Source organism: Mesoplodon mirus, assembly GCF_964341445.2.
Source record: "Mesoplodon mirus genome assembly, chromosome: 6".
Lineage (NCBI taxonomy): Eukaryota > Metazoa > Chordata > Mammalia > Artiodactyla > Ziphiidae > Mesoplodon > Mesoplodon mirus.
Genome location: NC_138982.1, coordinates 132,529,149 through 132,555,616, shown reverse-complemented (window position 1 = coordinate 132,555,616; position 26,468 = coordinate 132,529,149). Strand labels below are relative to the sequence as shown.

The 26,468-nt window shown below is 37.9% G+C and overlaps 1 protein-coding gene across 1 annotated transcript; it reads left to right on the top strand.

The window, feature by feature from the left end:
* Positions 1 to 23,287: 23,287 nt before the first annotated feature.
* CLDN17 (claudin 17) lies at positions 23,288 to 23,959 on the top strand (the record flags this gene model as incomplete). Its single annotated transcript, XM_082625343.1, has 1 exon — positions 23,288 to 23,959. The coding sequence occupies one exon, from the start codon at positions 23,288 to 23,290 to the stop codon at positions 23,957 to 23,959; it is 672 nt and encodes a 223-aa protein (XP_082481469.1).
* Between the last annotated feature and the right edge of the window lie 2,509 nt (positions 23,960 to 26,468).

Here is a 26,468-nt window from a genome sequence, read left to right as displayed (position 1 = left end):
ATCTACCCTGTCTGTGTTTCTCTTTTCTCATTTGTGGAAAGTGAATAAAATTGGCAGCTATCTCACTGGGTTGTTTGTGATGAATAAATTCACATCAATTACAAGATTGAAGAGGTATCTCAGTTCATATTAACTTTTTGTTTCTAGTTAGTACCAATCATTTGGTCTTTTAAATATGCACCACTAGTCTTGTTTCTTTAAATAGAAGGTAAACTCCTTGAAGACAGGGCATTTGAAAAATGGCGGATAAACTGTTGATAACTGATACATATTTATTAATTACATTTATTTAGTTTGAGCCATTACAGAAGCATAATATTTGCATAACAAAACTCTTGAAAATATGAGTTAGAATTGCAAAGCATTCTACAAATATTCCCACAAAAGAAAACATTAGTTCAAAGAAGAGTGCTCAAAAGCAGAGGAAACTAAAACTATTTTTCTCTTTGTTACTGATTTACAGAATGCCTTTGGCCAAGTCACTGAGCTGCTCTATATTCTCACATTGTCCACAACCATGTGCAGATGTAACACCTGCTCACTCCCTTTCTCTTGGGAATGTTGTAAAGTTAGATAATGTGTATGAGTCTTTGTTCCCAGACCAGGGTACAATTATCTGTCCTCTTATTAAAATTTCTCTGTCCTGTGACATTATAAAAGGTCTTAGGAATAATGTCTTCCTGTGGATTTTCTCTGCTAGAAGGTGTGTCTGCTCTTTTTTCTTAACCACTGAACAATACAAAACATTTGTTACCTTAATATATAGTTGGATAGTATTACCTAAAGCTTCAAGTGTCCCCACCATCAGCTTTTATGATTCCCATAAAAAAGTTCAGGAGCAAGCACTGAAATTAGATGGTAGAGAGCCTTGGTTTTATATTCTCATCTTTCACAGTGAAACATTAACTGTCAAATTAACTATAGACATTTCTCCAAAGAAGATATACAGATAGCCAACAAACACATGAAACAATGGTCAACATCACTAATCATTAGAGAAATGCAAATCAAAACTACAATGAGGTATCACCTCACACCACTCAGAATGGCCATCATGAAAAAATCCACAAACAATAAATGCTGGAGAGGGTGTGGAGAAAAGGGGACCCTCTTGCACTGTTGGTGGGAATGTAAATTGATACAGTCACTATGGAGAACAGTTTGGAGATTCCTTAAAAAACTAAAACTAGAACTACCATATGACCCAGGAATCCCACTACTGGGCATCTGCCCTGAGAAAACCATAATTCAAAAGAGTCATGTACCACAACGTTCATTGCAGCTCTATTTACAATAGCCAGGACATGGAAGCAACCTAAGTGTCCATCGACAGCTGAATGGATAAAGAAGATGTGGCACATATATAAAATGGAATATTACTCAGCCATAAAAAGAAACAAAATTGAGTTATTTGTAGTGATGTAGATAGACCTAGAGTCTGTCATACAGAGTGAAGGAAGTCAGAAAGAGAAAAACAAATACCATATGCTAACACATATATATGGAATCTAAAAAGAAAAAAGAAAAAATGGTTATGAAGAACCTAGGGGCAGGACAGGAATAAATATGCAGACATAGAGAATGGACTTGAGGACATGAGGAGGGGGAAGGGTAAGCTGGGACGGAGAGAGTAGCATTGACATATATACACTACCAAATGTAAAATAGATTGCTAGGGGGAAGCAGCCGCATAGCTCAAGGAGATCAGCTCAGTGCTTTGCTATCACCTAGAGGGGTGGGATAGGGAAGGTGGGAGGGAGGCACAAGAGGGAAGAGATATGGGGATATGTGTGTATGTACAGCTGATTCACTTTGTTATACAGCAGAAACTAACACACCATTGTAAAGCAATTATACTCCAATAAAGATGTTAAAAAAAACACACAAACTCCCCAAAAACTATGGAAGACACTGACAATTTTCCATGTCTATGCAATTAAATTAGTTAATTAACTAACTAATTAAATTAATTAGTGTCAATTTTTACTGATTTTTAATTTGTTTTTTTAAGATAAATTCATACTTTTTAAAAAATATATATTTATTTATTTACTTAGTCTGCACCGGGTCTTTGTTTTGGCATGCAGACTCCTTAGTTACAGCATAGATGTGGGATCTAGTTCCCTGACTAGGATTTGAACCCGGGCCCCCTGCATTGGGAGCGAGAAGTGTTACCCACTGGACCACCAGGGAAGTCCCAATTTACACGTTTTTAAGGCTAAAGAAGCCCTTAACTTGGATTGAACACAATGCAACAAATTTAAGCTGGCATATGGTAATCAGATGTGGCTCTGAGGCCACACTGCTTGAGGCTGAATCTTGGCTTTACTTATTAGTTGGATGACACTGCACCTTAGTGTGTCATGCTCAGTATTCTCTTCTGAAAGATGGAATTGAAGATGATGTCAACCCCATAGGGTAATTTTGAGTGCCAATGATGATAAGTAATGCATAGATTACATAGGAAATAATAGTACATATCTTTGTGACATGTCAGAGTGCTAGGTAAGTATTGACATTAACTATCATTCTCTGGGATGGGGGCCTGTCCTGTGAAATATATGCTGTTCCTGGCCTCTACTCACTGAATGTCAGCAGAATCTTCCCAGTTTGAATCAAAAAGATCTCCATATATTTTCAAATGTCCCACGGGGAAGAATAACCTCTGATTGAGAACCACTCTTTTGTATTATAATAGATTTTATGGGGAGGGGATGGAACAATTTCAAAATGACATAGTCCCTGAAGGCCAGAAGCAAACAGTCCAATTGAGGGAGAGACCTTTGAAGCATAGAATCTGAACTGAGACACATCAGAACTTGAATTCAGATGCTGAACATTGTTCACTGTCTCTAGTTTCTTCATTTCCTTATCTGTAAAATGCAAATAACCATTAGAACTAAGCAGATAATTCAAGAATTTGGCTGGTGGCAAAATAAGTGTATAAAATTAATAATTTTCTTATTTTACAGTTAAATATTATAATGGATAAAATACCTAAATCATAATAGCAACAAATATAAAATTAGGAATAAAATTAACAAAATAAAAACACCCCAAATGTAAGCTACACACAGTAATTACTTAGGGTTATAAATTAGGAAATTGATATGAATCTTTAATATTGGAAACTGTTGGTCATTTTCCATGTAAAAATACCGTTTACATAAATGCTTTCAGAATCCAATATGGTCTTTTCTGTTGTTAATTTAACAAAACTATTTTAAAGTTCAACTGGAAAAAATCCAAAAGTATTTAAGAAGTAGAAAACAGGAGATTTTTAAAGCTTTTTAAAGAAAATTGCAATAATTAAAATGTTATGTTATTAACGTGAAAACAGACTAAAGAGAAATTCATCCCAATTACAAAAGAAGACAAAGAATATAAATAGATCTGTAGCAAATTAAACTGTAGAGATCCATGAGGCAGAATAGAAAGTCCAGAAACAATTTAAGTATGTTTTCAATAAATTAAAAATAAATATTTGCTGAACCCATACTATGTTCCTGGAAGTGGTCTAAATATCGGGGATATATTAGTTATAAAATAGAATATGTCCTTCTTGTCTTAGATTTTCCCTGGAATAGGCAGAAAAACAATTTAAAAAATCAACTCATAGATTTGTTATATAATGTCTGGTACTGATAAGTGATTTAAAGAAAAACATAAAAGAGAGTAAAGTGACAGTCATAAAGGATTTCCAATTTAGGTAGGGTGGTCTCTGGTCAGAAAAGTCTTCTTTTAATAACGTTTAAGCAGAGATCTTAAATAAAACAGACAGGGAACCCCACACATATCTGAAGGTAGAGCATGGAGGACTTTGGGGCCAAACCAGTGGGAGATTACGTCAAAGAACTAACTAGATACCAAATATTATAGGGATGCTGAATTTTATTCTAAGTGTGATAGAAAGCCTCACAAAGAAGGAGGAAACATAATCTGTGAGAAATAAAGAGTAACAAGGAAAATCACAGCAGTAAGAATAATTTGAAAGCAGCATCAGTAGTTTGGTCGATTGGACCATGACATTTGTGGTCGAGGAGATGAGAAATCGTTAGACTTGGTATTTGAAGATAGAGCATTAAGAATTGCTAATGAATTATATGCTGGATGTGAGACAAAGAGGTGAGTTTATGGTTACCTTCAACTTTTTTGGTCTGAGAAACTGAGCTGCAGAGTTTGCATTTACTGAGACAGGGAAGGAATAATTTGGAAAACTTTGGGTAATCAAGAGTTTTGTTCTGAACAAATTATGTTTGAGATATCTATTGGACCCCAATGTGGAGAAATGTTTAATAGGTTCCTAGATAGATGAGTCCAAGTTCAAGGAAGTGATAGCAACTGGAGACACAAATTTGCAAATGATTTTAAAGCCACAGTCTGGATGAGGTCACCAAGAGTGAGCATGCAAATGAAGAAGTGTAGAGTTCCAGGGTGCTGGGTGCTTCAAGCATAAGGAAATGATATATGATTGTATTCATTTCCCATTGCTGCTGTAATAAATTACCACAATCATAGAGTTTTACACATCACAAATCTATTATCTTACAGTTCTGGAGGTCAGAGGTCCAAAACAGGTCCCAGTGGACAACATCAAGGTGTTGGCAGGGCTAGGGTCTTTCTAGAGTCTCTGGGGAGAATCTGTTTCTTTGTTTTTTCCAGTTCCTAGAGGCTGGTTGAACTCCCTAGCTTATGACCTCCACTCTCCATGTTGAAAACCAGCGTCTGGCTATTCTTCACATACTGCCTTCTCTCTGGACCTTTTTCTTCTGCTTCCAACATTTGAGGACCCTCTTGACTACCTTGGACCTTTCATGTAATCCAGGATAATCCCCCTATCTTAAAACCATCTGCATCCTGCCCATCTAGGTCATCACAGAGCACCGAACTGAGCCCCCTGTGCTATGGTCAAACAGGGAGGGGATATATGTATATGTATAGCTGATTCACTTCGTTGTACAGCAGAAACTAACAAAATATTGTAAAGCAATTATACTCCAATTAAAAAAATTTAAATAAAAATAAAAACTGCAACACACAAATCTCAAAAAAATGTTATCTGCCATCATCTAAGTTCATCTGCAAGCTTAATTCTTCTTTATCATGTAACTAAACTTATGGACATCTTTGGAAGACCACTATTCTCCTTACTACAGTCTGTGATAAGGGCAACATGTTACAAAAAAAAAAAAAAAGAGGAGAAAACAATAAAAGGTGTAGAGGTGTAGATATAACTGGCTAAAAATATGAAAAAAATTAGAATGAATTTCTTGTCACATCATATTAATTTAATAATCAAAGCATTAAAATTTTCTTGTAAAAAAGAAGAATCTTGTTGAGAACTAGAATAGTTTATAAAAGAGTGTACTGAGGAATTCAATAAAAGCATGATGGAAAATATTAACTGATTTGACTGTGGTACATCAGTATTATATGAGGCTTGTAAGTCAAAGCAAAGAATAAGTAAAATTAAAAAAAGGCAGGAAGCAAAAAAAAAATAATAATATAGGATGTTGGAAATGGAAGCAGGCTTTTTAGTGTTTTTGTGGCAATCTCAGGATATTCAGCCTTGACTTTAATCCAGAATGTATGGAGATTTGAAGTTGTCTCAAACACTTTTTAAGGCCAACGTCATTTGCTATCTCAAGCAGTTGATCCTCTTCTAGCACAGACGAAGTTGATTCACCTGGCTTATTCATAAACAGGTTGTGAACACATTCCTTCCCATTTTAGGAGTCTTTTGTGGTTGGGAAGTAATGCTCAAACTTTTTTGAAAGCTGAGATAGGTGATCATGCACCAGCTGGGAGAAAGAGGGCCCTGGCTCAGTCTCTTTCAAAATCTCTGCTAATGTTTGAAACATGTCAAAAATTCCACTGTTCACTCATTGCCCCCATAATTCCAGTTTGGCTTTGAATGCAGCCACTTTCTCTGCCGACTTGAACACAGTTGTCGTTCTCCCCTGAAGTGACAGATTTTGTTCGTTGAGCAGGTTGAATATGTCACACAAGTAAGCAAGTTTTGCTACCCATTCTGTGTCACTGAAATGTGCTGCCAGTGATGACTGTTTTATAAAAGAAATCTCTGGAGTGGCTCTCATAACTCAAAAACGCTGGCCAGTGATCTACCTTTAGAAAGCCATCTCACTTCTGTGTATAAGAGAAGACGTGTGCTCTGCGTCCATCTCTGCACAGAGCTGCATGAACAGACATGAGTTAAGGGCATATACTTTAATGTGGATGATAATTTTAGTCACATCCTGCAAAATGTTGCTAAGTTCAGGTAATATTTTTTGGCTAGCCAGCATTTCTCTATGGATGACACAGTGCATAGACTCACATTCAGAAGTGACCTCTTTGACTCGAGTAGTGAAAGCAGAAAGCTGTCCAGTCATGGCAGCCTCTCCGTCTGTGCATATACTGACACAAAATGACCAATTCCGTTTTCTTGATATGTAATCATTCAAAGACTTGAATAGTTCTGCAGCTGTGGTGTTCGCTGGCAACAAAATTGCCACATAACTTATCCTCATGCACATCCTCCTGAAAAATATATTGCATGAAAACAAGCATTGTTGCCTTGTTGTCAACATTGGTAGACTCATCAACCTGGATTGCATACCACGGTGACTCATTAATCTTCTCTAACAGTTGTGCCTCAATACCCTCTGCTATTTCATCAATTCGTCTAGTTATGGTGCTAGCCAAAAGAGAAACACATGCCACCTTTCGAACTGCAGCCTCTCCTAAAAGTTCATGACAAATGTCCTTAGCAGCCAGCAATAGTAAAGGGCTTCTTAGTTTTAGCAATGCTGTTAACCACTAAGAGCGATGCTCTCAGTGCGGATGCATTTGATAAAGTGGTGGCCTTCAATCTTTGCTTCTGTTCTTTGTGTTCACGTTTATTTCTTTTGAAAGACTCCAAAGGCTTGTCTTTTGCTTCAGGGTGCTTGGTCTCTATGTGGCAAAGCAGTTTTGAAGGTTTCATGGCTTTTTTGGATAGCCGGTCGCCATATATTATACAAATCTGGCTTGGAGAATGTGAATCACCTGTTGCAATGAACCGGTAATTTGAGTAGGACTCTTGGTATTTTCTTTTAAATGCAGCTTTCTTTTTGTTGGCAGTATTAGAGTCTTCTGCTGCCTCGTCATTGGGTCTTTCCCGGTTTTCAGAGAAGCTCTCTAGTGGCATTTGCTTTTTACTCATTTTGTCTAGGTTTAGCTTGTGGGCTTACCAAAGCTGTGACTGAGACAAGTGTATAGTGTGGGAAAGAGGTTCGGATGGAAGTGGTAAATAAAATAATGGGCAAGCGACATGTGGACTAAGATAAGTGTCAGATTCTGACTTAAAGCCTGCCACCAGATGCAGCTGTACAATTGAAGTATAGCAACTCACCTGACACTATAAAGCCTGCCACCAGATGCAGCTTGTCACTTGCCACTCACTGATGGGTTTTTGATATGAGTCTGTAAGTAACAGATTTATTATGGTCTCTGTGCAGTCAAACCTCTCTCTAATGATAATCTGTATTTGCAGCCGCTCCCCAGCACTAGCATCAGCTCCTTAGCTCCACCTCAGATCATCAGGCATTAGATTCTCATAAGGAGCACGCAACCTAGATCCCTCATGTGTGCAGTTCACAGTAGGGTTCATGCTCCTATGAGATTATAATGTCACTGCTGATCTGACGGCAGGTGGAGCTCAGGCAGTAGTGCGAGCAATGGGGAGCGGCTGTAAATAGAGATGGAGCTTCGCTCACTCTCCTGCCGCTCACCTCCTGTTGTGTGGCCCAGTTCCTAATAGGCCATGGACTGCTACTGGTCCATGGTGGTGGTGGGGAAACCTGCTATAAAATAACTGAACAGTACTCCTCAACTTTTTTAAGGTCATCATATACAAGGAAAGTCTGAGAAACTGTCATGGTCAAAAGGGATCTACGGAAACATTATAATCAAAGGTAATGTGGTATGCTGGATGGGATCTTGGAACAGAGTAAGAATAATAGCTAAAAACTAAGAAAATCTGAATAAACTATGAACTTTAGTTGCTAATAATGTATAAGTATTGGTTTATTAATTGTGACCAATATCCCATACCAGTGAATGATGTTAGTAACAGATGAAACTGGGTAAGAAGTGTGGAAACTCCCTGTGTTAGCATCTCAATTTTTTTCTAAATTTAAAATTATTTAAAAAACTAAACTATATATAAAATATGACAAAATGACTAAGTTTATCTCAAAAAAGTCATAAAATTAATTATTGAATGGATACATTTTGATCAATTTTTGATTACAAAATTAGTATATGGAGAATTTATTTACTATATTTAAGGTTAACCAATTTTTGTTAATATGTCATTTAACCCATTTATACCAAAGAGGAAACCAAGGATTAGAAAGGTCCTTTAGTATTGTTTAAATTGATACCCGTGTGAACCTGAGAGTCTCCAAAATATTTGCAGACACATCTGCTCAATGACAGTTTTTAGTTATGATGGATTATCTAGATGACAACTGCAATTATGACTGACCGAAGTGATTGACCCAAATGATTATCTAAACTGAAAGTGTTAAACATGTAATGTGCTTGATGTGCATCTGACTTCTTTCAGGTTGGTTTGTCCAAATTTTAAAGTAAGAATATTTGGTCAGTAATACAGTTACTGGTTGAATTATTTTTACCATTTGTACAGATATCAGATTTTTCGCAGTGATAATTTTCAATTTAAAGAAATTCAACACTAGGTTTTAGATTTTTAAATCACGTGGTAGAGACATTGATTTGCCTTCATGAAAATGACATTTTACACTGGAATAATTTTCAAAATGAAGGTCAAATGTGGTCATGGTACACTGTGAACATGTAGAGTTCATAGTCAAAAAACCAATTAGTGGGATATTGAGCCTTACAGTATGCAGAGACATTCAGGCAAAATCAAATGAAAGAAAGAACTTGCTGAAATTTTCTCATATTTGGATCAAACGTAATAAGCCAATCTGATCTTTGTGTAGCTCATTAGTAAACATAGATATAAATAGGCAGTAAAGAACAGTACATTTTAATTTGCCATATTTTACTTAGAGGCATGCTTTCAAGTGTTTTGACTTGTTAAAATATTTAATCATATTAAGAATAATTTTATTGTTAAAATTAAAAAATGATAATGATAAATGAATGTGTCAAGTAATGGTGCATCACATTCAAAATCTGACAAAAAATGACAAGTGGAGGACAAATTATGGAAGTGTAGCTTTCTGCTAGTATTTCTAACATCCAGAATTTTGTTTCAAAATTTAATATTATCTACTGTATAAAAGTAATGATAATTTAAAGTTTATCAATTGTGCAGTCTTGCTTGTAATTAAGTTGTTAATTTATTTTGGTTTCATGGTTTTTGTAAGAACCATAAGCATAAAAGTTTGTACCACATTTATGTCTGAACATAATTGAAGTAGTACAGTATTATAATATAAAAATTTTAACTTATTTTTCAAAGGTATTTGAACATAATTTACAGTTAGAAGCACTGTGCTAATACTCCAGTTGAGGAGTTTTCAATTATAATTGGTAAATGTCATGCCCTTACCCTGCTTTTTAAGAAATAACATTGCCTAATTGCAGAGAGATAAGAGCAAAACTTTCATCATTTTTATTTCAAAGCCGTTCACCACCTACTCACATAAGACTGAGTTTAACCAGCAATGTAAAATATTTACACTGCAGGTTCTTGTCAAGGAGTATAACCTCAAACTCACTCTCAAGTCTCTAAAGGTCTACTGAAAGAATTAACATTAATGTAAAATTACCTTGAGGATATACAACCCATTCATTCATATAAATCAGTGACTCTGTCTTAGCTGTATACTAAAATCACCTAAGACACTTAAAAAATACTGATACCTGGCTCCCATCTTGAGCTATTTTGATTTAATTGGATGGATGTGGGACTTGATATGGTTAATATGTTCCCTTATATGATTGGAATTAAAAACCAAAAATAAGGGCTTCCCTGGTGGTGCAGTTGTTGAGAGTCCGCCTGCCGATGCAGGGGACATGGATTCGTGCCCTGGTCCGGGAGGATCCCACATGCCACGGACCAGCTAAGCCCGTGAGCTATGGCTGCTGGGCCTGCACGTCCGGAGCCTGTGCTCTGCAGCAGGAGGGGCCACAACAGTGAGAGGCCCGTGCACCACAAAACAAAAACAAAAACAAAACAACAAAAAAAGAATCACTGGAATAGAAACTAGAAAGCAGTGTTTCTGATCCCAGCCTGCATATTAGTATCACAGGGGGTGCTTTCAAAATAGTGATACAACTATAACAAAATACAACAAAAACAAAAATGCTGACACTAGGGCCCTACCCCCTGATTCTGGTTTAATGGGTCTGTGGTGGGACCCAATTTGTTGATATTGTTTCAAAGCTCCTACAGGTGATTTTAATGTAAAGTCAGGGCTGAGAACCATAGCTCCAAGACCTGGGCCACCTTATTTAGACTCCTGTAGAAGAAGAACACTTGGTCAAATGTGTCTACTATACTTACTGCAGGGATGTTGTTCATTGTATTCCACAGTGAGAGATTTCTTTCTTGTGTCATCAGCAAGAAGAGTTATGCAATTCCTGAAGAAATGTATTTGTTTTTATTGCCTGGACATTCTGCATTACTGCTAAAAGGCTTAGGTGCAAATTCAAGGCCAATACTTAGCAAATGGGGAACATATGTTGTGGACAAACTTCATGTCATTTTTATCTTCTATTTCCTATTCTTGTTGTATCCTGTCCCCCAAAATTCCATTTGCTTTTGATTAATCACAAGGATTCTTGTTTTGTTTTCCTTTTTTACAAGTCTTCTTCAATTATTTCTGCTGCCCTATGAGACTGAAAAAGGGAAGGAGAGAAGGAAAAGGGAAGGAGGAAGATAAATTCAAGGATTTTTATAGCATATACTCAACTGTGTGCAGAAGCCAAAAGACATACATTTAACACAAGTTTGCATTAGAGTGGACTCTAATTTACTTGATTGGTTTCACAGAAAAGTCCATTTGAAATACTGGCATGTAAGTAGCCTTAAAACAGTTGGAATTTGAGTAGTAATGCAAGATAATAGGATAAATTTGATTGACTAGTTGGTGGTATTAAATCTAATTTAGTTGGATTTTAGATTACCCCCAAATGTATTCCTGGAATAGAACACTTTTTTTTTGGAACAAATGAGATGTTTAAATTGTTATGTAGTATATTTCATTACATAAATCCAGTCTTTAACTCTGTAGAAAAGTATTCAAACTGTGAATTTATAATTTAGGAAGATATAATTAAATGCTGATCCTCAAATTAGTGGATGGCCTAATTAAATGAAGCATTGCATTAATTAATTAATTAATTAGTCATTCAAACAATATCTCCTGGGCAGGTTACTACTGCCCGACTCTGGGTCAGCCTCTCTGTTATTCAGTGTGATTCTAGCAGTTAACAAAATAGATGGTCTCTGTTTGCATAGAATCTATACTCTAGATAGGAAACAGACTTAAATGAACATAAGTAGAAATATATATTTATTTAGAACTAGTGAAAAATGTTATAGAGAAAAATGCATATTATTATAAAAGACTAAAACAATGGCAGAGATGGGGGGTGGAATTGGAGTGTAATATACTCTGATAATTCAGAAGTTTCTCTTGTGACAAAATTCGGATAAAAATCTAAAGGAGAATGAATAACCCGCAAGTGGGCAATGTGTATGTGTTGACATGGGTGAGAGGAATTGGGGAAGGGCAATTTTATGTAGAGGGCATAGCATATATTAAAGTCAATAAAAGAATAAAAATTTCTATATATGCATGTGTATTCATACATTTACTTACATACAATTTCAAATCGATCTAACAGGCGTTCAATTCAAACTTTTTCCATTCACTTGTACTTGTTAAAACTTGAACTGGACAAGGAGGGAGACATAACAGTAACTTTCAAAATAGAATACAATAAGTTAGCAGAATATCTGAACATTTTAAGGGGTGAAACTCTTGAAGGGGGAGAAAAATAAGGTAAAATGAGGATGCTTTGTGAATCCTAATTCTTTCATTCTGATGTTCTATGTCCACTCCTATTTACTTGAAGCTGATGCTGCAAGTAAAACTCAGACACATTTTTGCAAAAGTCCCTCAACCTAAATTAGATTCTCTAAGACCTCAGAACAAGTCTCAAGAGGACATGAAGATAGAGTAAGTCAGCAGTCTGTACTGTCAGATTCTTCTCACTGATGGTCATCTAATCATAAACAATGTGTGGACAGGATGGAGGTTGTGGATTCTTCCATATATGTACAGTCCAAACTATTCCTATGAGCTCCACAAAATCTGATTTCCTATGTTCTTTACTGGGATGGCTCACAGGCTACTCAACTTCACATCTGAAACTTAACTCTTGACCTGTTTCTACAAGGTCACTGATTCTTCAGTGTCTCACACCTCAGTACATGCATCCCTGGGTACAATGGTGCTCATACCAATGGTATGACAGTCATCTCTTACACATTTCCCCACCTCTAGTACATCACTCACCATTGTCAGTTATAACTCCTATATATAGCACAATCCATCCTGTCCTCTGCATTGCACTATTGATACTTCTAACCTAACTTCCATCATCTCTCATTTGGATTATTGCAGTAACCCTCTAACTGCTTTCTTCCTGTTCAACTGTATGCCTTTCTAGTCTATTCCCACCAAATAGCAATGTTTTTAAAACAAATTTTATTGGAGTATATTTGATTTACAATGTTGTGTTAGTTTCAAGTATACAGCAAAATGAATCAGTTATACATATACATATATCCACTCTTTTTTAGATTCTTTTCCATATAGGTCATTACAGAGTATTGAGTGGAGTTCCCTGTGCTATACAGTAGGTCCCTAATAGTATGTTTTTTAATGCAGTTTTGATCAGTTCGATGCTTAAAATCTTTAACTGATTTTGATTCGATCTTCTGAGAAGATTATTAAATGGTCACTTGCCCTATGTATCTGGACTTTGCCTATATTTGCAGCCCCATCTGTCCATCAGCAGTGCTCACCTCCCTCTTGCTCAAGGTCTTCCAGCTGCATTGGCTCCAAGCTCTCTTTGGCCTCAGTGCCTTCACCCAGACAGTATCTCATGCCCAGAATGCTCATTAACCCACTCTTTATCTGATGATCTGGCTAATTCCTACTCAAGCTTCAGGTTATGGCTTAAATATCATTTTGTCAGAGAGCGTTTTCTTCACCTTGTAATTAAAATTAAGGTCTCATCTGTTTACACTCTCTTTATACCCTATATTTTCTATACCCTATATATTTTTTATCTATAGCTATATCTCAATTTGTAATTACATATTTTTGTGCTTTCAATTGCTTGTTTAATATTTACTACTCTCACCAAAATCTAAGCTCTGTGAAGACATGAGATGGGGTCATGTTTAGAAGATATGTTTTAAAATTGGGCAGGAGTCAAGCCAAGGATTGCTCTTTTGTATTGTGCTAAGGGATTTGTATTTTATCTTGGAGGAAATACTGAAACTTACTTTCAGAACTACTGAAAAAAAAATTAAGCAAGGTGGTGGTGTGTTCAGAATTTGATTCAGCAAAGTCTTTATGGTCCCTAGTGGAGGTTGAGTGACATAAGAGTAATACGGGAGGCAAGGAGACTAGGTAAAACATTATTGAAATGATTCAGGTAGGAATGTTGAAAGGCAAACAAAGACATAGTGATGTTAGAACAGGAAACATATTTAATGAATTATAATAAGGTGTCAATCAATAGTTGGGCTCCCAGGGAAGCAGACTCTGAGGTGGAGATTAGAGTGTGTATTGGGTTTTATAAAGTGCTCTTGGGATCAACCCCTAAGGGAAAGAAGGGAAGGAAGAGAATTGGAAATAAGAAGTCAAGTTGTAGTACAGACTCAGTTAAAGCCTAAGCTAACCCCACAGTGAACTCAGGAGCTGGGATGACCCCTTAGAGTTAACCCCTAGTTGGGGCTAGTGGACTAGACCTTTACAGTCCTATATTAATCAGTCATTCATTGGATATAGGCTGTCCCCATGAATGGGGAATGCTTTGGGTGAGATGGCTGTTTTCAGGCAATACCTGAAGGTGGATGACAGGTGAGATCATTTTGCTGTTGGCACGCTTAGCAGTTGGAAGAGGTATTTGGGTGCATAAGGCTCTACAGGTTCCTATTGAATGAGGGGCTGAGAGAAACAAAGAAACCTGGGTGATAAACAGAGTGAGGCCTGGGCTGAAGATAAAAGATTAGAAACTTATAGCCCAATAAGACATAGCAGAACCATGGCCCTTGGTGAAACTCCCTAGAAAGCATGTGCTGGGAGAAAAGAGTATTGAGGTATATATGGAAGCCTGAAAAAACAGACAAAAAAAACCTGGGTCAGGGCACCTATGGAATAAAAAGACTGAGGATGAGCATGTAGAGAAATAGTAAGCAGGATAATATAACAAAGGCAAAAGAGACAAACATTACAGCAAACATTTCCTGGGTGCTTGTCAAAGCCAGGTCTTTGAACACATTCCATAAACTTAATCTTCAAAGAAGCCCTATGAGTTTGGTATCATTATTGTCCTACTTTTGTAGAGCAGGCAACTTTGAAAGGTTCAAAACATACCCAAATTTGATGGTTAAGTCATCAAGCCAAGATTGACACAAACCTCTCTCCAAAACATGTGCTGTTTATTGCCTCATCTAGAAGATGGTGGTTTATTTTGAACTTTACAGAAAAGACAATTAAGCAAGAATATGGAAGTGTTCTTTGGAGATAGCAGTTAGGATGTCCCAGAATTCTGTCACATTTCTAGCAAGGGGAAAATGTGAAGGTGGACCAAAAGATGTATATGAATACATAGCAGGGAATACAGATTTGACAAGATGGAATTTTATTATGGAAGGGAATTGAGTATGTTTGTATTCTAGAGGACAATTCAGAGAGACAAAGAGGGTATAGGTACAATGAAAGTAGGGGATGACCAATGGACCAAGGGTCCCTGAGGAAGTAGGGGATAAGACTCACAGAAAATTTAGAGAAGGAAACAATATCTCCCCTTAGATGTAAAGGAGAGAAAGTAAAGATGGTGTTGACAATTGGCTTTGACTGTGAGAGCAAAACAAAAACTAAAGATCCTGATCCTGGTCCACCTGCTGGGCTGTGTGCAGGCGTGGTGCTGTGCACGTGGGAACCCAGTGGTAGTTTGACGTTGGCCCTGGAGATGTCGTGTGGATGCTGGTGGCTGGACTGACCCGCAGGGTCGGTCCGGTGAGGAGAGTACGTCGTGAGGATGATGCAGCATGAGCGAAGCCCTCAGCCATGCAGGTGTCTGAAGGTAAAGATGAGAATCCCAGGAGCAGAGAAGAAGGAGCTATGGAAGAGGCACAGAGCTGGAACTTGGGCCAGACTTGAAGCCAAAGAAGCTGGCAACCTGGAAACACCAGTGGGTGCAGACAGAAAAAGCCCAACAAAAGCCTGCTGTTTCTAGCCAAAGGACCAGGAAACAGGCAGCCTAGAAAGAAGGAAATAACTGCTGTGTTCCAGCCAAATGCCACAGAGAAAACTGTGGTCCCACTTCTCCTCCCCTTCCTGTCCCCCACAGCAGAGACTACATGCAGAAACTAGACTTCCATTTTCACCAGGCTCTAAAGAGGTGTCCCAACCCCCTCTCTCAGGTTAGTGCCCGAGAAGCCTGAGTAGAGCTGAGACCTGCATCCCTCCCCAGCCCCTGTGGTGTCAGTGGAGACCTTGGGAAGTCTGGACTTCCACCCTCATCTGGTGGAGATGAGGCACTGTTCCACCTAACTGACGCGGTGATACTAGAAGAAGCCTAGTGGAAATTCAGGACTTTATCTCCCAGCAGTAACAAAGCCACCTCCAATGTGGTGTCATTGGAGACCAAAGCACAAGGGTTTTTTTCTAAAGTCTTTACCATAAGAACCTAATTGAGTTCCTAGAGGTAACAATCATGAAAGTGTGCCCCCCACCACCAAAAACAAAACAAAACAAAACTCAGCCTCCAGGAGGATTTTGGTTTTGTTGTTTTTGTTTTGTTTTTATTGTTTGTTTTCTCTCTCAAGCTAGTCCTCATTCAGCCTCCAGCAATTCATCAATTACTATTTAATTGTTCCTACCCATTGCTGGCTCCAGCAGTGACTTCTTCTCCTGGTGTACCGCATGCCATGATTCTCTGTATTCACCTGTTTCTTAATTTTTGGGGGTGGCTATTTTCCATGTGACTTCAATTCTCTTGTTAACTTAAGAAGACTTGTTGATTTTCAGTTTGTTCCAATTTTTTTTTTCTTGTTTTGAGGATGACAGTTCCCGAGCTGTTTACATTTTGGAGTGGAAATTGGAAGGTCCGTGTTCATTTTTATTTACTTTTTCTTTCGGTTCCTTAGACTGGATAATCTCAATTGACCTGTCTTCACTTTCTTCTCCCTGCTCAAATCTGTTGTTAAGCCCCTCCAGTGATTTTTTTTTTTTCAGTTATTGTACTTTTGAACTCCAGAATTTCCATTTGGTTCTTTTCAAAAATAATTTATCTCTTTATTGATCTTCTCTATAGGAGACATTATTCTCATACTTCCCTTTAGTTCTTTAGAAGTGGTTTACTTTGTGGATTTCCCTGGTTGCCCAGTAGTTAAGATTCCGTGCTCCCAATGCAGGGGTCCCGGGTTTGATCCCTGGTCAGGGAATTAGATCCCACATGCCTCAACTAAGAGCCCACATGCTACAACTAAAAGATCCTGCACGTGGCAATGAAGATCTCGTGTGCTGCAATTAAGACCCAGTGCAGCCAAATAAATAAATAAATAAATATTAAAATAAAAAGAAGTGGTTTACTTTGGACATGTTTAAAATAGCTGATTTAAAGTCTTTGTCTAGTAGAGCCAACATCTGGGCTTCTTCAGGGAAAGTTTTTTTTTTTTAATTTTTATTGGAGTATAGTTGATTTACAATGTTGTGTTTCAGTTATACAGCAAAGTGAATCAGTTAGACATATACATATATCCACTCTTTTTTCTTTTCTTTTCTTTTTTTCTTTTTTTTTTTTTTTAGATTTCTTTTCCCATATAGGCCATTACAGAGTATTGAGTACAGTTCCCTGTGCTATACCACAGGTTCTTAATAGTTATCTATTTTATATAAGGTAGTGTGTATATATCAGTCCCAATCTCCCAATTTATCCCCCCCAGGGAAAGTTTTTATTGACTGCTTCCCTCCTCCCCCTTTTTATGGGCCATGCTTTCTTGTTCCTTTGCATATCTTTCATTTTTTGTTGAGAACTGCACATTTAAAATAATATAGATAATATAGAGTTCCCTGGTGGCCTAGTGGTTAGGATTCCAGGCTTTCACTGTCATAGCCTGGGTTCAGTCCCTGGCTGGGGAACTGAGATCCTGCAACTCACACACCATGGCCAAAAAGAAGCAAGAAAAAATAATATAACATAGCAACTCTAGAAATCAGGTTCTCCCCATTCTCCAGGGTTTGTTGTTGTTGTTTGTTTAGTGACTTTTCTCAACTAATTCATTGTAAAGTCTGTATTCTTTATAGTGTGTGGACACTGAAGTCTCTGTTGATTAGCTTAGTAGTCAGCTAATGATTGGCTACTGAGCATTTAAGATTATCTTAAATGCCTGGAACCAGTATACCTCCCAGTCTTTCATAAGGGGTTCTGTGTGCCTACTGGGGCATGCCTTCAACAGTATCAGTCAAGCAGTTGAAAACTCTGCCTTTGCCTTCACTTCCTGCTTGGGAAAAGCTTCAAGGTCAGCCAGGTTTGAATGCATAAGGCCATCTCATGTCTTTCTTGAGCATGCTCACAACCCTGCATGCACACAGCTCTATACATGTGCATGGACTTCTAGACTCCCACAGATATGTCAGAGCTGTTCAAACCCCTATGAACATCTAATTTACCAGCTTTTCCTTTAAGCTTTTCGGCTAGTCTGTCAGTTGCCCCAAATAATCCAATGCCTCAAAGAGCCAGGAAGTTAAAACATTTTGTCAAAAGTTCTGTGAGGAGAAGACTTTTTGCACTGAGTAGACTCCAAGTTAGGTCAAATGCAAATAGCTTTGCAAGCAAGTGACGTCTTCCAGAAAACGAGCAGATGAGTCAGATAATGACAGTTCTTTGGGAATGAGACTCTGAAAGGGCTCTACCTCTGTTCTGCTCCCTCTGGTGGCTGCGTTGGAATCTAGGCTATTGAAAATAAGGCTACCATAGAGCTGGAGAGTGAATGATGGAACAGTGCCACAAAGCATGCTGTTCAATACTGAGATTCAGTTCTTAAATAAATGTTTCCTGAGCTGCTGAAAGCTTATAGTTAGTATCCAGAGTCAGAAAAACCTGGTTCTGACAATTTCTTTTTTTGCCAGATTTTTCATTGTTTTTACAGAGGAGAGAATTTTCAGAGACCTTATGCCACCATTTTGGGTTATATCTCCCCTGCAGTTTGTAACCTCACCCAGGGTTTGGCCAGAGCAGCAAGGAATAACCCTTTGTAGTTAAAGTAATTCCCTCATTTAATGGAACCAGCTTTGCTGGTGTGAGTACCTTGAAATCACAGAAACCCGATTTAGAACAGATATCCTCTTCAAATTGCTTTTTGAAATCTTTTTGTCTTAACTATAAATTATGATAATATTCTGAAGTCAGTGAACCTATATCCAAATCCCGTTCAAAGCTACAAGTATATACTATTTCATTGTGTTGCTAAAACATAAAGTCTAACCAGTCTTCTATGACTGTACTTTTAGATATGGGTATTTTCAGATATTAGCCTCCCCACATCACTGTCTTTTTATTTTATTGAAATCCCAAATTCGCTTTCCCCCTCCCAAATTTGCTTTTGATTAACAGTCAAACCTTAAATGGTCCTCTGAGAGAAACAAAATCTGAAAAGGTGAGATTGAAATTAAATGATTTAAAATAGTATTGGGGCATTCACATTTCCATTGGTGCTAAAATATATCTGAACATGGAATGGAATTCAGAACTCCATGAAAGAGAGCTGGTGACAAAAGAGGTGATGTCACACAGCCTAAGGCCTGATAGGCATACAAGTTGGAGATGGACAGTGGTTGTCCATTCTGGTCGCACTGGTGGAGACTGTGCTTCTAAAAGCGAGCTCTTCAAACTTAGATCGCAATTACTCCTAACAGGATAATTAGAATTTTCTTTCTCAAATTAAGCGTTTGAGAAATTCCTGATAAGATGCACTGCTCCCTGAAGTTGATTTTAATTGTAATTTTTTTAACCTGTCAGCATTTATCCAGCATTGATGGCTTAGATGCTTGTAAGTATGCTTTGGCAGTTCGATTGTTTATTCCTCTCTTCTGGCTCACTTTTCCCCAGTTTCAGGGAGTCAGATTAAACAAATTGCTTCTTCCACACAAATGGGACTTCCTGGAAAGATTTAGCGTTTAGGAGGAAAAATGGCAGTTGTCAGAGGGAGAATTGAAAGCTTCCTTTTCCTGAAACACATATCACTTACAAAATAGATTAGTATATCCTTAGTGTTTTTGAACATAACATTTAAAAAAAGTCATTCCCTTAATAATTGCCATAGAAGATTTTTAAGCCTGATGTACAGACAAGAGTTTAATTCTGACTCTGAAAGGGAACATATTTCAGGAGGCCCAGGTGTTTGGGAATAAAACCATTTGCTCAAGTGCAGGCTGGTTATTTACAGCTGCACTTTACTGCATGTGAAAGAGAAAAATATTCTGCCCACTTTCTTTCCCTCCTTCTCTCTGGACTTTGCATTTCAGTCCCATCTCATTTAGAAATGAACCCTTTCCCCCGTCTCTGGGCCAGCTTAGGGTCCTGGGCCCCCCCAGGAAGATTCATTTGTGTTTTACACGCATAAGGATCTGTGGTTTGGGTTCATTCTTCCTCCACTGAAGGAAGCATATTGAGGTTGCTAGGTGGCTGTGGGGAGGGAAACCACATTCACTGCTTGCCTGCACTTCTCTGCTTAGGTAAAGCTTCCCAAGTTAACAGGATAATTATGTTGTGCATTTGTGGCGGTATCCTTTTGGCTGTGCTTGTGCTGGCGGCTGCTGTCTTCTGTCTTTACTACAAAGTAACCAACGCATTGAAGTGAGTGATGTGGGTAAGAGTGGCTAACACTCCCTCAGATGGGATCCTGGGGTTCTGTGCTTGAGTAGGGTCATTCCTTGCCCCATGGCCGCACCCTGGGTGAGGTCAGGAACAGCAGGAGTGTTTGAGACGACAAAGGCAGTGCATGTAGAATCTTGGTTTCTTCGCCTTCCTGTTTGGGGCTGTGAGCTCATAAGTAGAATGTTCTCAGCCAGGTGGCTCTGTGTTGCTTTGCTGTCACTTGACCTCATTGAGTTTACCCTCCGCTGGCTAATTCCAAAGCACTGCAGACTGAAGACTGTGTGAATGAGTCTCTCTGCCTGTGTTCACTCAGAGGACAGGCTGAGTTGATCTTCTCTTGCCTGAGTTGGGGAGCTCTCAGTGTGTCCTTAGCCTTGGGGACAGTGAGGTGGGCCTATAGGACTTTGGGGAAGCTGAGTTCCAAAGGAACCTATTTGTTCAGCCTTAAAAATTGATCCAGCCATGGTCACCCAGGACAAGTTCACTGCGGCCATCACCAATGGGTCTTATCCCAACCTCCGATGCTGTGATGAATGTAACTTGTATGCTGGCTTTGATCCCCTGCCACGGTGCTTCTGTGATGCATACGAGGGAATCTGACCTGGGTGGGCACAAATATCTTTGTGAGCAGTCTTTCTCTCTTAGTAGAATGTTTTATTATTCAAGTCAAGTTCTGTCTCTTTGGTTTACATTATATGATGTACTATGTAACATATTTATGTACTTTTGAATAAATGAAATATTGAAAATATTGAAAAAAAAAACTAAAGCTCCTGCATTATTTATGTTTCTCATATTATACTTATACTTAGGATGTGCCTCCACATTCTGAGTAAACATATGCTCTTACTTGTGTTTATCTGTAATACAGACCAGATTGTTCTGTCTGATAAAAAATCAAACAGTTGGAAGTTGGAAAATTCCAGGACAAAATAAAGACAGGAGTAAAAGTAAGGTAGAATGAGGAAGAGGAAATAGAAGTAATAAGTCAATAGTGTTGGCAAATCCCTTCAGGGTGGGAATGGTTAAACTTGTGTCTCAACAACCTCAAACAAAGGGCCGAGAAAACCCTTCATTCTTAGTTGGTGTTAGGAAACTATGAACTACACAGAAGTCATCTATTTCCTCAGTGACTCACATTTCTTAGAGAAGAAGTTCTTATTTGGTCTAGGACGGTACTAAGAAAGCAACAACATCAGCAACAAGGATAGATAGATGATAGATAGATAGATAGATAGATAGATAAATAGATAGACAGATACATACATACATACATACATACATACATACATACATAGATGGACCACCCTTCTTGGAAACTTAATAGTTTTCACATGTTCTAATTAAATTAATGGGTTTTTAAAACCTGGATAGTGTTGGACCACCTATCATCTCTTGACTTATATTTGACTAAAATGGAGGACTTTTTGGAAACTGTAAGGCCTCCCACCTGGAGCATGCTTGGTGTGCCTGCTTTCAAATAGTTTTCATCCTTGGAATGGATTTCTTGCAGTAGAATGTGAAAGAAAAAGAGGAAAAGTTCACACTTCCCCAATTAAGCCTACTTCCCATCTCATGTCTGAACCATGGCAGGAATGTGACCATCAAAAATGACAACTTGGGGCTTCCCTGGTGGCACAGTGGTTGAGAGTCCGCCTGCCAATGCAGGGGACGTGGGTTCGTGCCCCGGTCCGGGAGGATCCCACATCCCGTGTAGCAGCTGGGCCCATGAGCCATGGCCACTGAGCCTGCACATCTGGAGCCTGTGCTCTGCAACGGGGGAGGCCACAACAGTGAGAGGCCCGTGTACTGCAAAAAAAAAAAAAAAAAAGACAACTTGATTCTCAGATTTTGAAACCATCTCAATTGAATTTTACTTGCTTTGAAAATTTGAAAACTATCAAAGGGATAGCACTAAATTTCAGGTTTAATCCCATTCATATGAAAATTCTTATGAATTCCTTTCTATCCTCCTGTTTTTGAGTCAGACTAGAAAGAAGAGGGAAGCATCATAAGTTAGAGACCATATTTACTCCTGGATCAGTTACTGTGCAGCTAGTCTAGCCAGGTGCTCTGAAAACCTCACATACCTCATTTAGCAAATGAGAAACTTAAGCCTGATGACTTTGAAGCTGCCTTCCATTTCTAAAAATTTTTCTGTTACCTGGATTTAAGTAATTACACATCTAATCCAAAGGGCCACTTTCATATTGCTCCATAAAAATGGAATATACATTTTTGGCTTTGATAAACATGATATATTCCAAGCTGCTGTTGAAGAAACATCTAATGAACATTTATAACCTAAACATTATTTCACCAGAGAGAAAGTTGTTACTCAACAGATAATATAATAATTACCAGTAAATTCAATAATAAGAAGTGCTTCTCCTTGTTCTTGTTTTCTGGATCTTAGAAATAAACTATGAAATCTGCATGTCTTGCTTAGGATGCCTCTTTTCATAAAGTATCAGTGATTTTAGTAGAAGTCTTGAAAATAATACATGAACATTTATTTGATTCAAGAAGTCATTATTAAAACCAGGATTCATGAACCATATTAAAGAGAGGTGGCTTAGATTAGAAGAAAATAATAGATCATCTGAAGTCCAAAGTGTTTTGCAAACGCTCTCCAAAGAACTGGCAAGGTGTTGGTGTTTTCTTCTGCGGTGGCTTAACACATATATTTATACTTTTATATCAGAGTGATTTTTAGACAAGAAGTTTTCAACTCTATAATTAGCAATCCACAATGGAAGTTTTGACACATAATTACAGCATTGCTTAGACAATAATAATATGAGAAATATTAACGCTGAATGCAGTATTTCTTGGCACACCTCTGGCTAGGTTCTTATTGGCTGAGAAACAATTATATATGACTAGTAAGTAATTCATACGTAGTATGAAGTGAATGTGACTGTACGAGGGCAGAATGCATGTACAACAGGTACTTCTAGTTAAGCCACGTTCAGTCACTGCTGCTGGTTTGGACTAAACTGTTCTGGGCACTAACAGTGGCGAGCATCATCAGAGGTCGCTGAAGTCTCACAGAGGCCTCCCCGTTCTGGGTCGTGAGCAGCTTCCCTTGCAGATTGGATCCGTATTTAAAGCAGAGGGGATGGCATCTAACCCGCTGCAAATCGCTGGACTGGTTCTTGGGTTCTTCGGCATGGTGGGGACACTGGCCACAGCACTTCTGCCTCAGTGGAGAGTATCAGCTTTTGTTGGCAGCAACATTATTGTCTTTGAAAGAATCTGGGAAGGGCTCTGGATGAACTGCATCCGACAAGTCAAGGTTAGGTTGCAGTGCAAGTTCTACAATTCTTTGCTGGCTCTCCCACCTGCCCTGGACACAGCCCGCGCCCTCATGTGTGTAGCTGTTGCCTTATCTCTGATTGCTCTGATTATTGGCATCTCCGGCATGAAGAAGTTTCAGTGCAAAGGCTCTAATGAGAGGGTTAAAGCATATCTTCTGGGGACTTCTGGAGTTCTCTTTATCCTGACGGGCATCTTCGTTCTCATTCCAGTGTGCTGGACAGCCAATATCATCATCAGTGATTTCTACAACCCAGCTGTCCACATAGGTCAGAAACGAGAGCTGGGAGCGGCACTCTTCCTTGGCTGGGCAACTACCGCTGTCCTCTTCATTGGAGGGGGTCTGCTTTGTGGGTTCTGCTGTTGCAACAGAAAGAAGCAAAAGAACAGATATCAAGTCACTGGGCATCCTATGCCATACACAGATAAGGGACAAGGGACAGTGCTTAGTAAGACCTCCACCAGTTATGTCTAACACCTGCTTTTCACTCAAACTGTGGGTTATGATCAATGTGTTTTATAGAGTCTTGCCAGAAACTGTAAGTATGTCAGGCAGGAGAACTTGCTTTATGACTGTTTTTAAATTGAGATGAAAAGTTTAAAGGGCATATAGATTGTAGTCACCTGTGATAGGAATAAAAATGACTTGCTTTAGACATTCTGACCTCATGTGTATTAAATGCATTTACTATTACTGGACTCAAATAATCCCCATTCCAATCTGTGTAGTCTAAACTCAAGTATATCCATAATCCTTAGTATAATGATAGACTCTTTATTTGTCCACAACCATATATTATCTGTTAAGAAATCCGAATTCTATTTTAATTGATAAGCTCTAGCAATAAAACATATTCTAAAATATAAACTAACTTATTTTTTCTCCAAATTATTTCTTATACTAACATGGTAACTACTAAAATAATGACTTTTTTTCTTTTTAAAATAAGCTGCAAATAATAGACATCAAATAAGGACTTTTAATTGAATTTATCAAAATATGAAAATGTTTGTTCAGTGAAAAGAGTTGTTTCTCCTTTAGGAAACTCAAATGTACTAGAAATTAAACACTTTTAGGGAGAAGGGAGCTCTGATTTCTGTTAGGATATTTAAGAAAATGATTTTAAAGCATCTAACATACAGTTAAACTTGCTTAGAATTATATATTCAAAGGAAACTAATTTATAAATGAAAAATAATATGCTTTCAGAACCTATGATGTGCACCTACAAGCAAACAGAATTATCTGTCTTGATAAGACACATTAATAGAATACTATGAACTCTCAATTCTCATCAACAGGAAATACAGTCCCAATTAGGAAATTGAGGTTTGGGTGTTGAAGGGAGTGGTTTCTGTTCCTTGTTTTATTCTTTAGTCATTGCACAGGTCTACACACTCTAAGTAAAATGGAGAATCAAGGTCATGATTCAGGCAGTTAGTCAGGCCAAAGTAAGTACCTTCTTTTGTATTCTCTAATAAATAAATAGGTATGGATAAAGCATTTTGTTTTCTTCGAATTATATGCATTATTTTCTCAATTCTTCACTTCCCATGTATTAACATGCCAATATTGGGTCATAAGTGTGGAGGTTGGGGGAGATGTAGACAAGTGGTTGTGGGGCAAGGCCACCCCTATGGGATGCTTCTGAATATCTCCAGTGTCTTGTGAACCAATTAATGTTTATATATTTTAACTCTTCAAATTTTAACTCTTTAAATATTGTGTTTATTTTATAATAAAGGTGTATTTCATTTACAACATATAATTTCAGTGAAGAGATTAAATTTGTTCACCAAATATTTATTTTATGTCCATGCTTATTATAATAAAATAATAAAATAAAATAGTTACATATTTTCAATGATGTTGGTCTATTTCCCTGCGGGGTTAATTTGAAAATGAAGTTCTGTCCTCAAAAGATCATCTAATAACTCTGAAGCATTAAATCAGAGATAACTCAAGGCTAGATGTTAATGTCAAACACTCATTCCATTCTACAAACCACCAGCAAGACTTCAATAAGGCAAACCCTTGGCAATATAAAACTGTATTTTAAAAATTAGTAATACATTAATGATATAGGCCAAATAAATGTAAAGGTCTTCAAATAATAGCAATAAAAATAAGAAACCCAATAATTTAGACAGATTTTTCCTAAGATTACTTTATTTTTCAGACAATTGAGAAAGACCAAAATATTGGGCATGTTGAAAAGGAGCCATTTATCTCACACAAACAAATACATAAGACATCAGGACAAGCAAGATATATGCTTAAAGGTTGTCATGGAATAATTTGTCTTACCCTTTGGCTCGCCAGAAGAAGTAATTAGTCTGGCAGGATGGGTTCCAGAATCTAAATGAGGCATGATATCCTGCTAGTCAGAGAATCAAAGAGTAAAATTGTGTAACTCTAGATAGAGTCATAAAATTACTAGAGACAACATTAGCTACTGAATATGGGGCAAAGTTTTAGGGACTAAGAATTATTTTCCTTGCCCTTTCATTAATCAGAGCATACTTTGGAAAAAAAAATTGTTCCTTCTCTCTGCTGCACTATTTTTCCTTCTATGCCAAAAAAAATTAATAATTTTCAACGAATTTCAAGGTGCACTGTAGATGTCAATATCATACCACAAACTCAGGTGTGGAAGAAATGCATCTTTTTTTTTAAATCCAATTTAGATTCAACTTCTTGGGTATTTTCCCATGTATTACACAGTTATTGGGGTCTTCTGCAGGGATAAGCAGTGGCTGAGTAGTGGGTTCAGGGGATCAGTCCATGATCATCACTCCATAGATGTACTGAGAAGATGTCTATTATACCTGCCCACAAGGTCCCTTTAGGCTTCTCTGCTCGGTCGATTTTCTGTCATGCTTGGCAATCTATTTTTGAGACTCTCTTGTTCTCGGCTGCTTGGATTGGTGGATTTCAACCCTGGCTGCATATTAATAGAATTGTCAGAGGAACTTTGAAAACT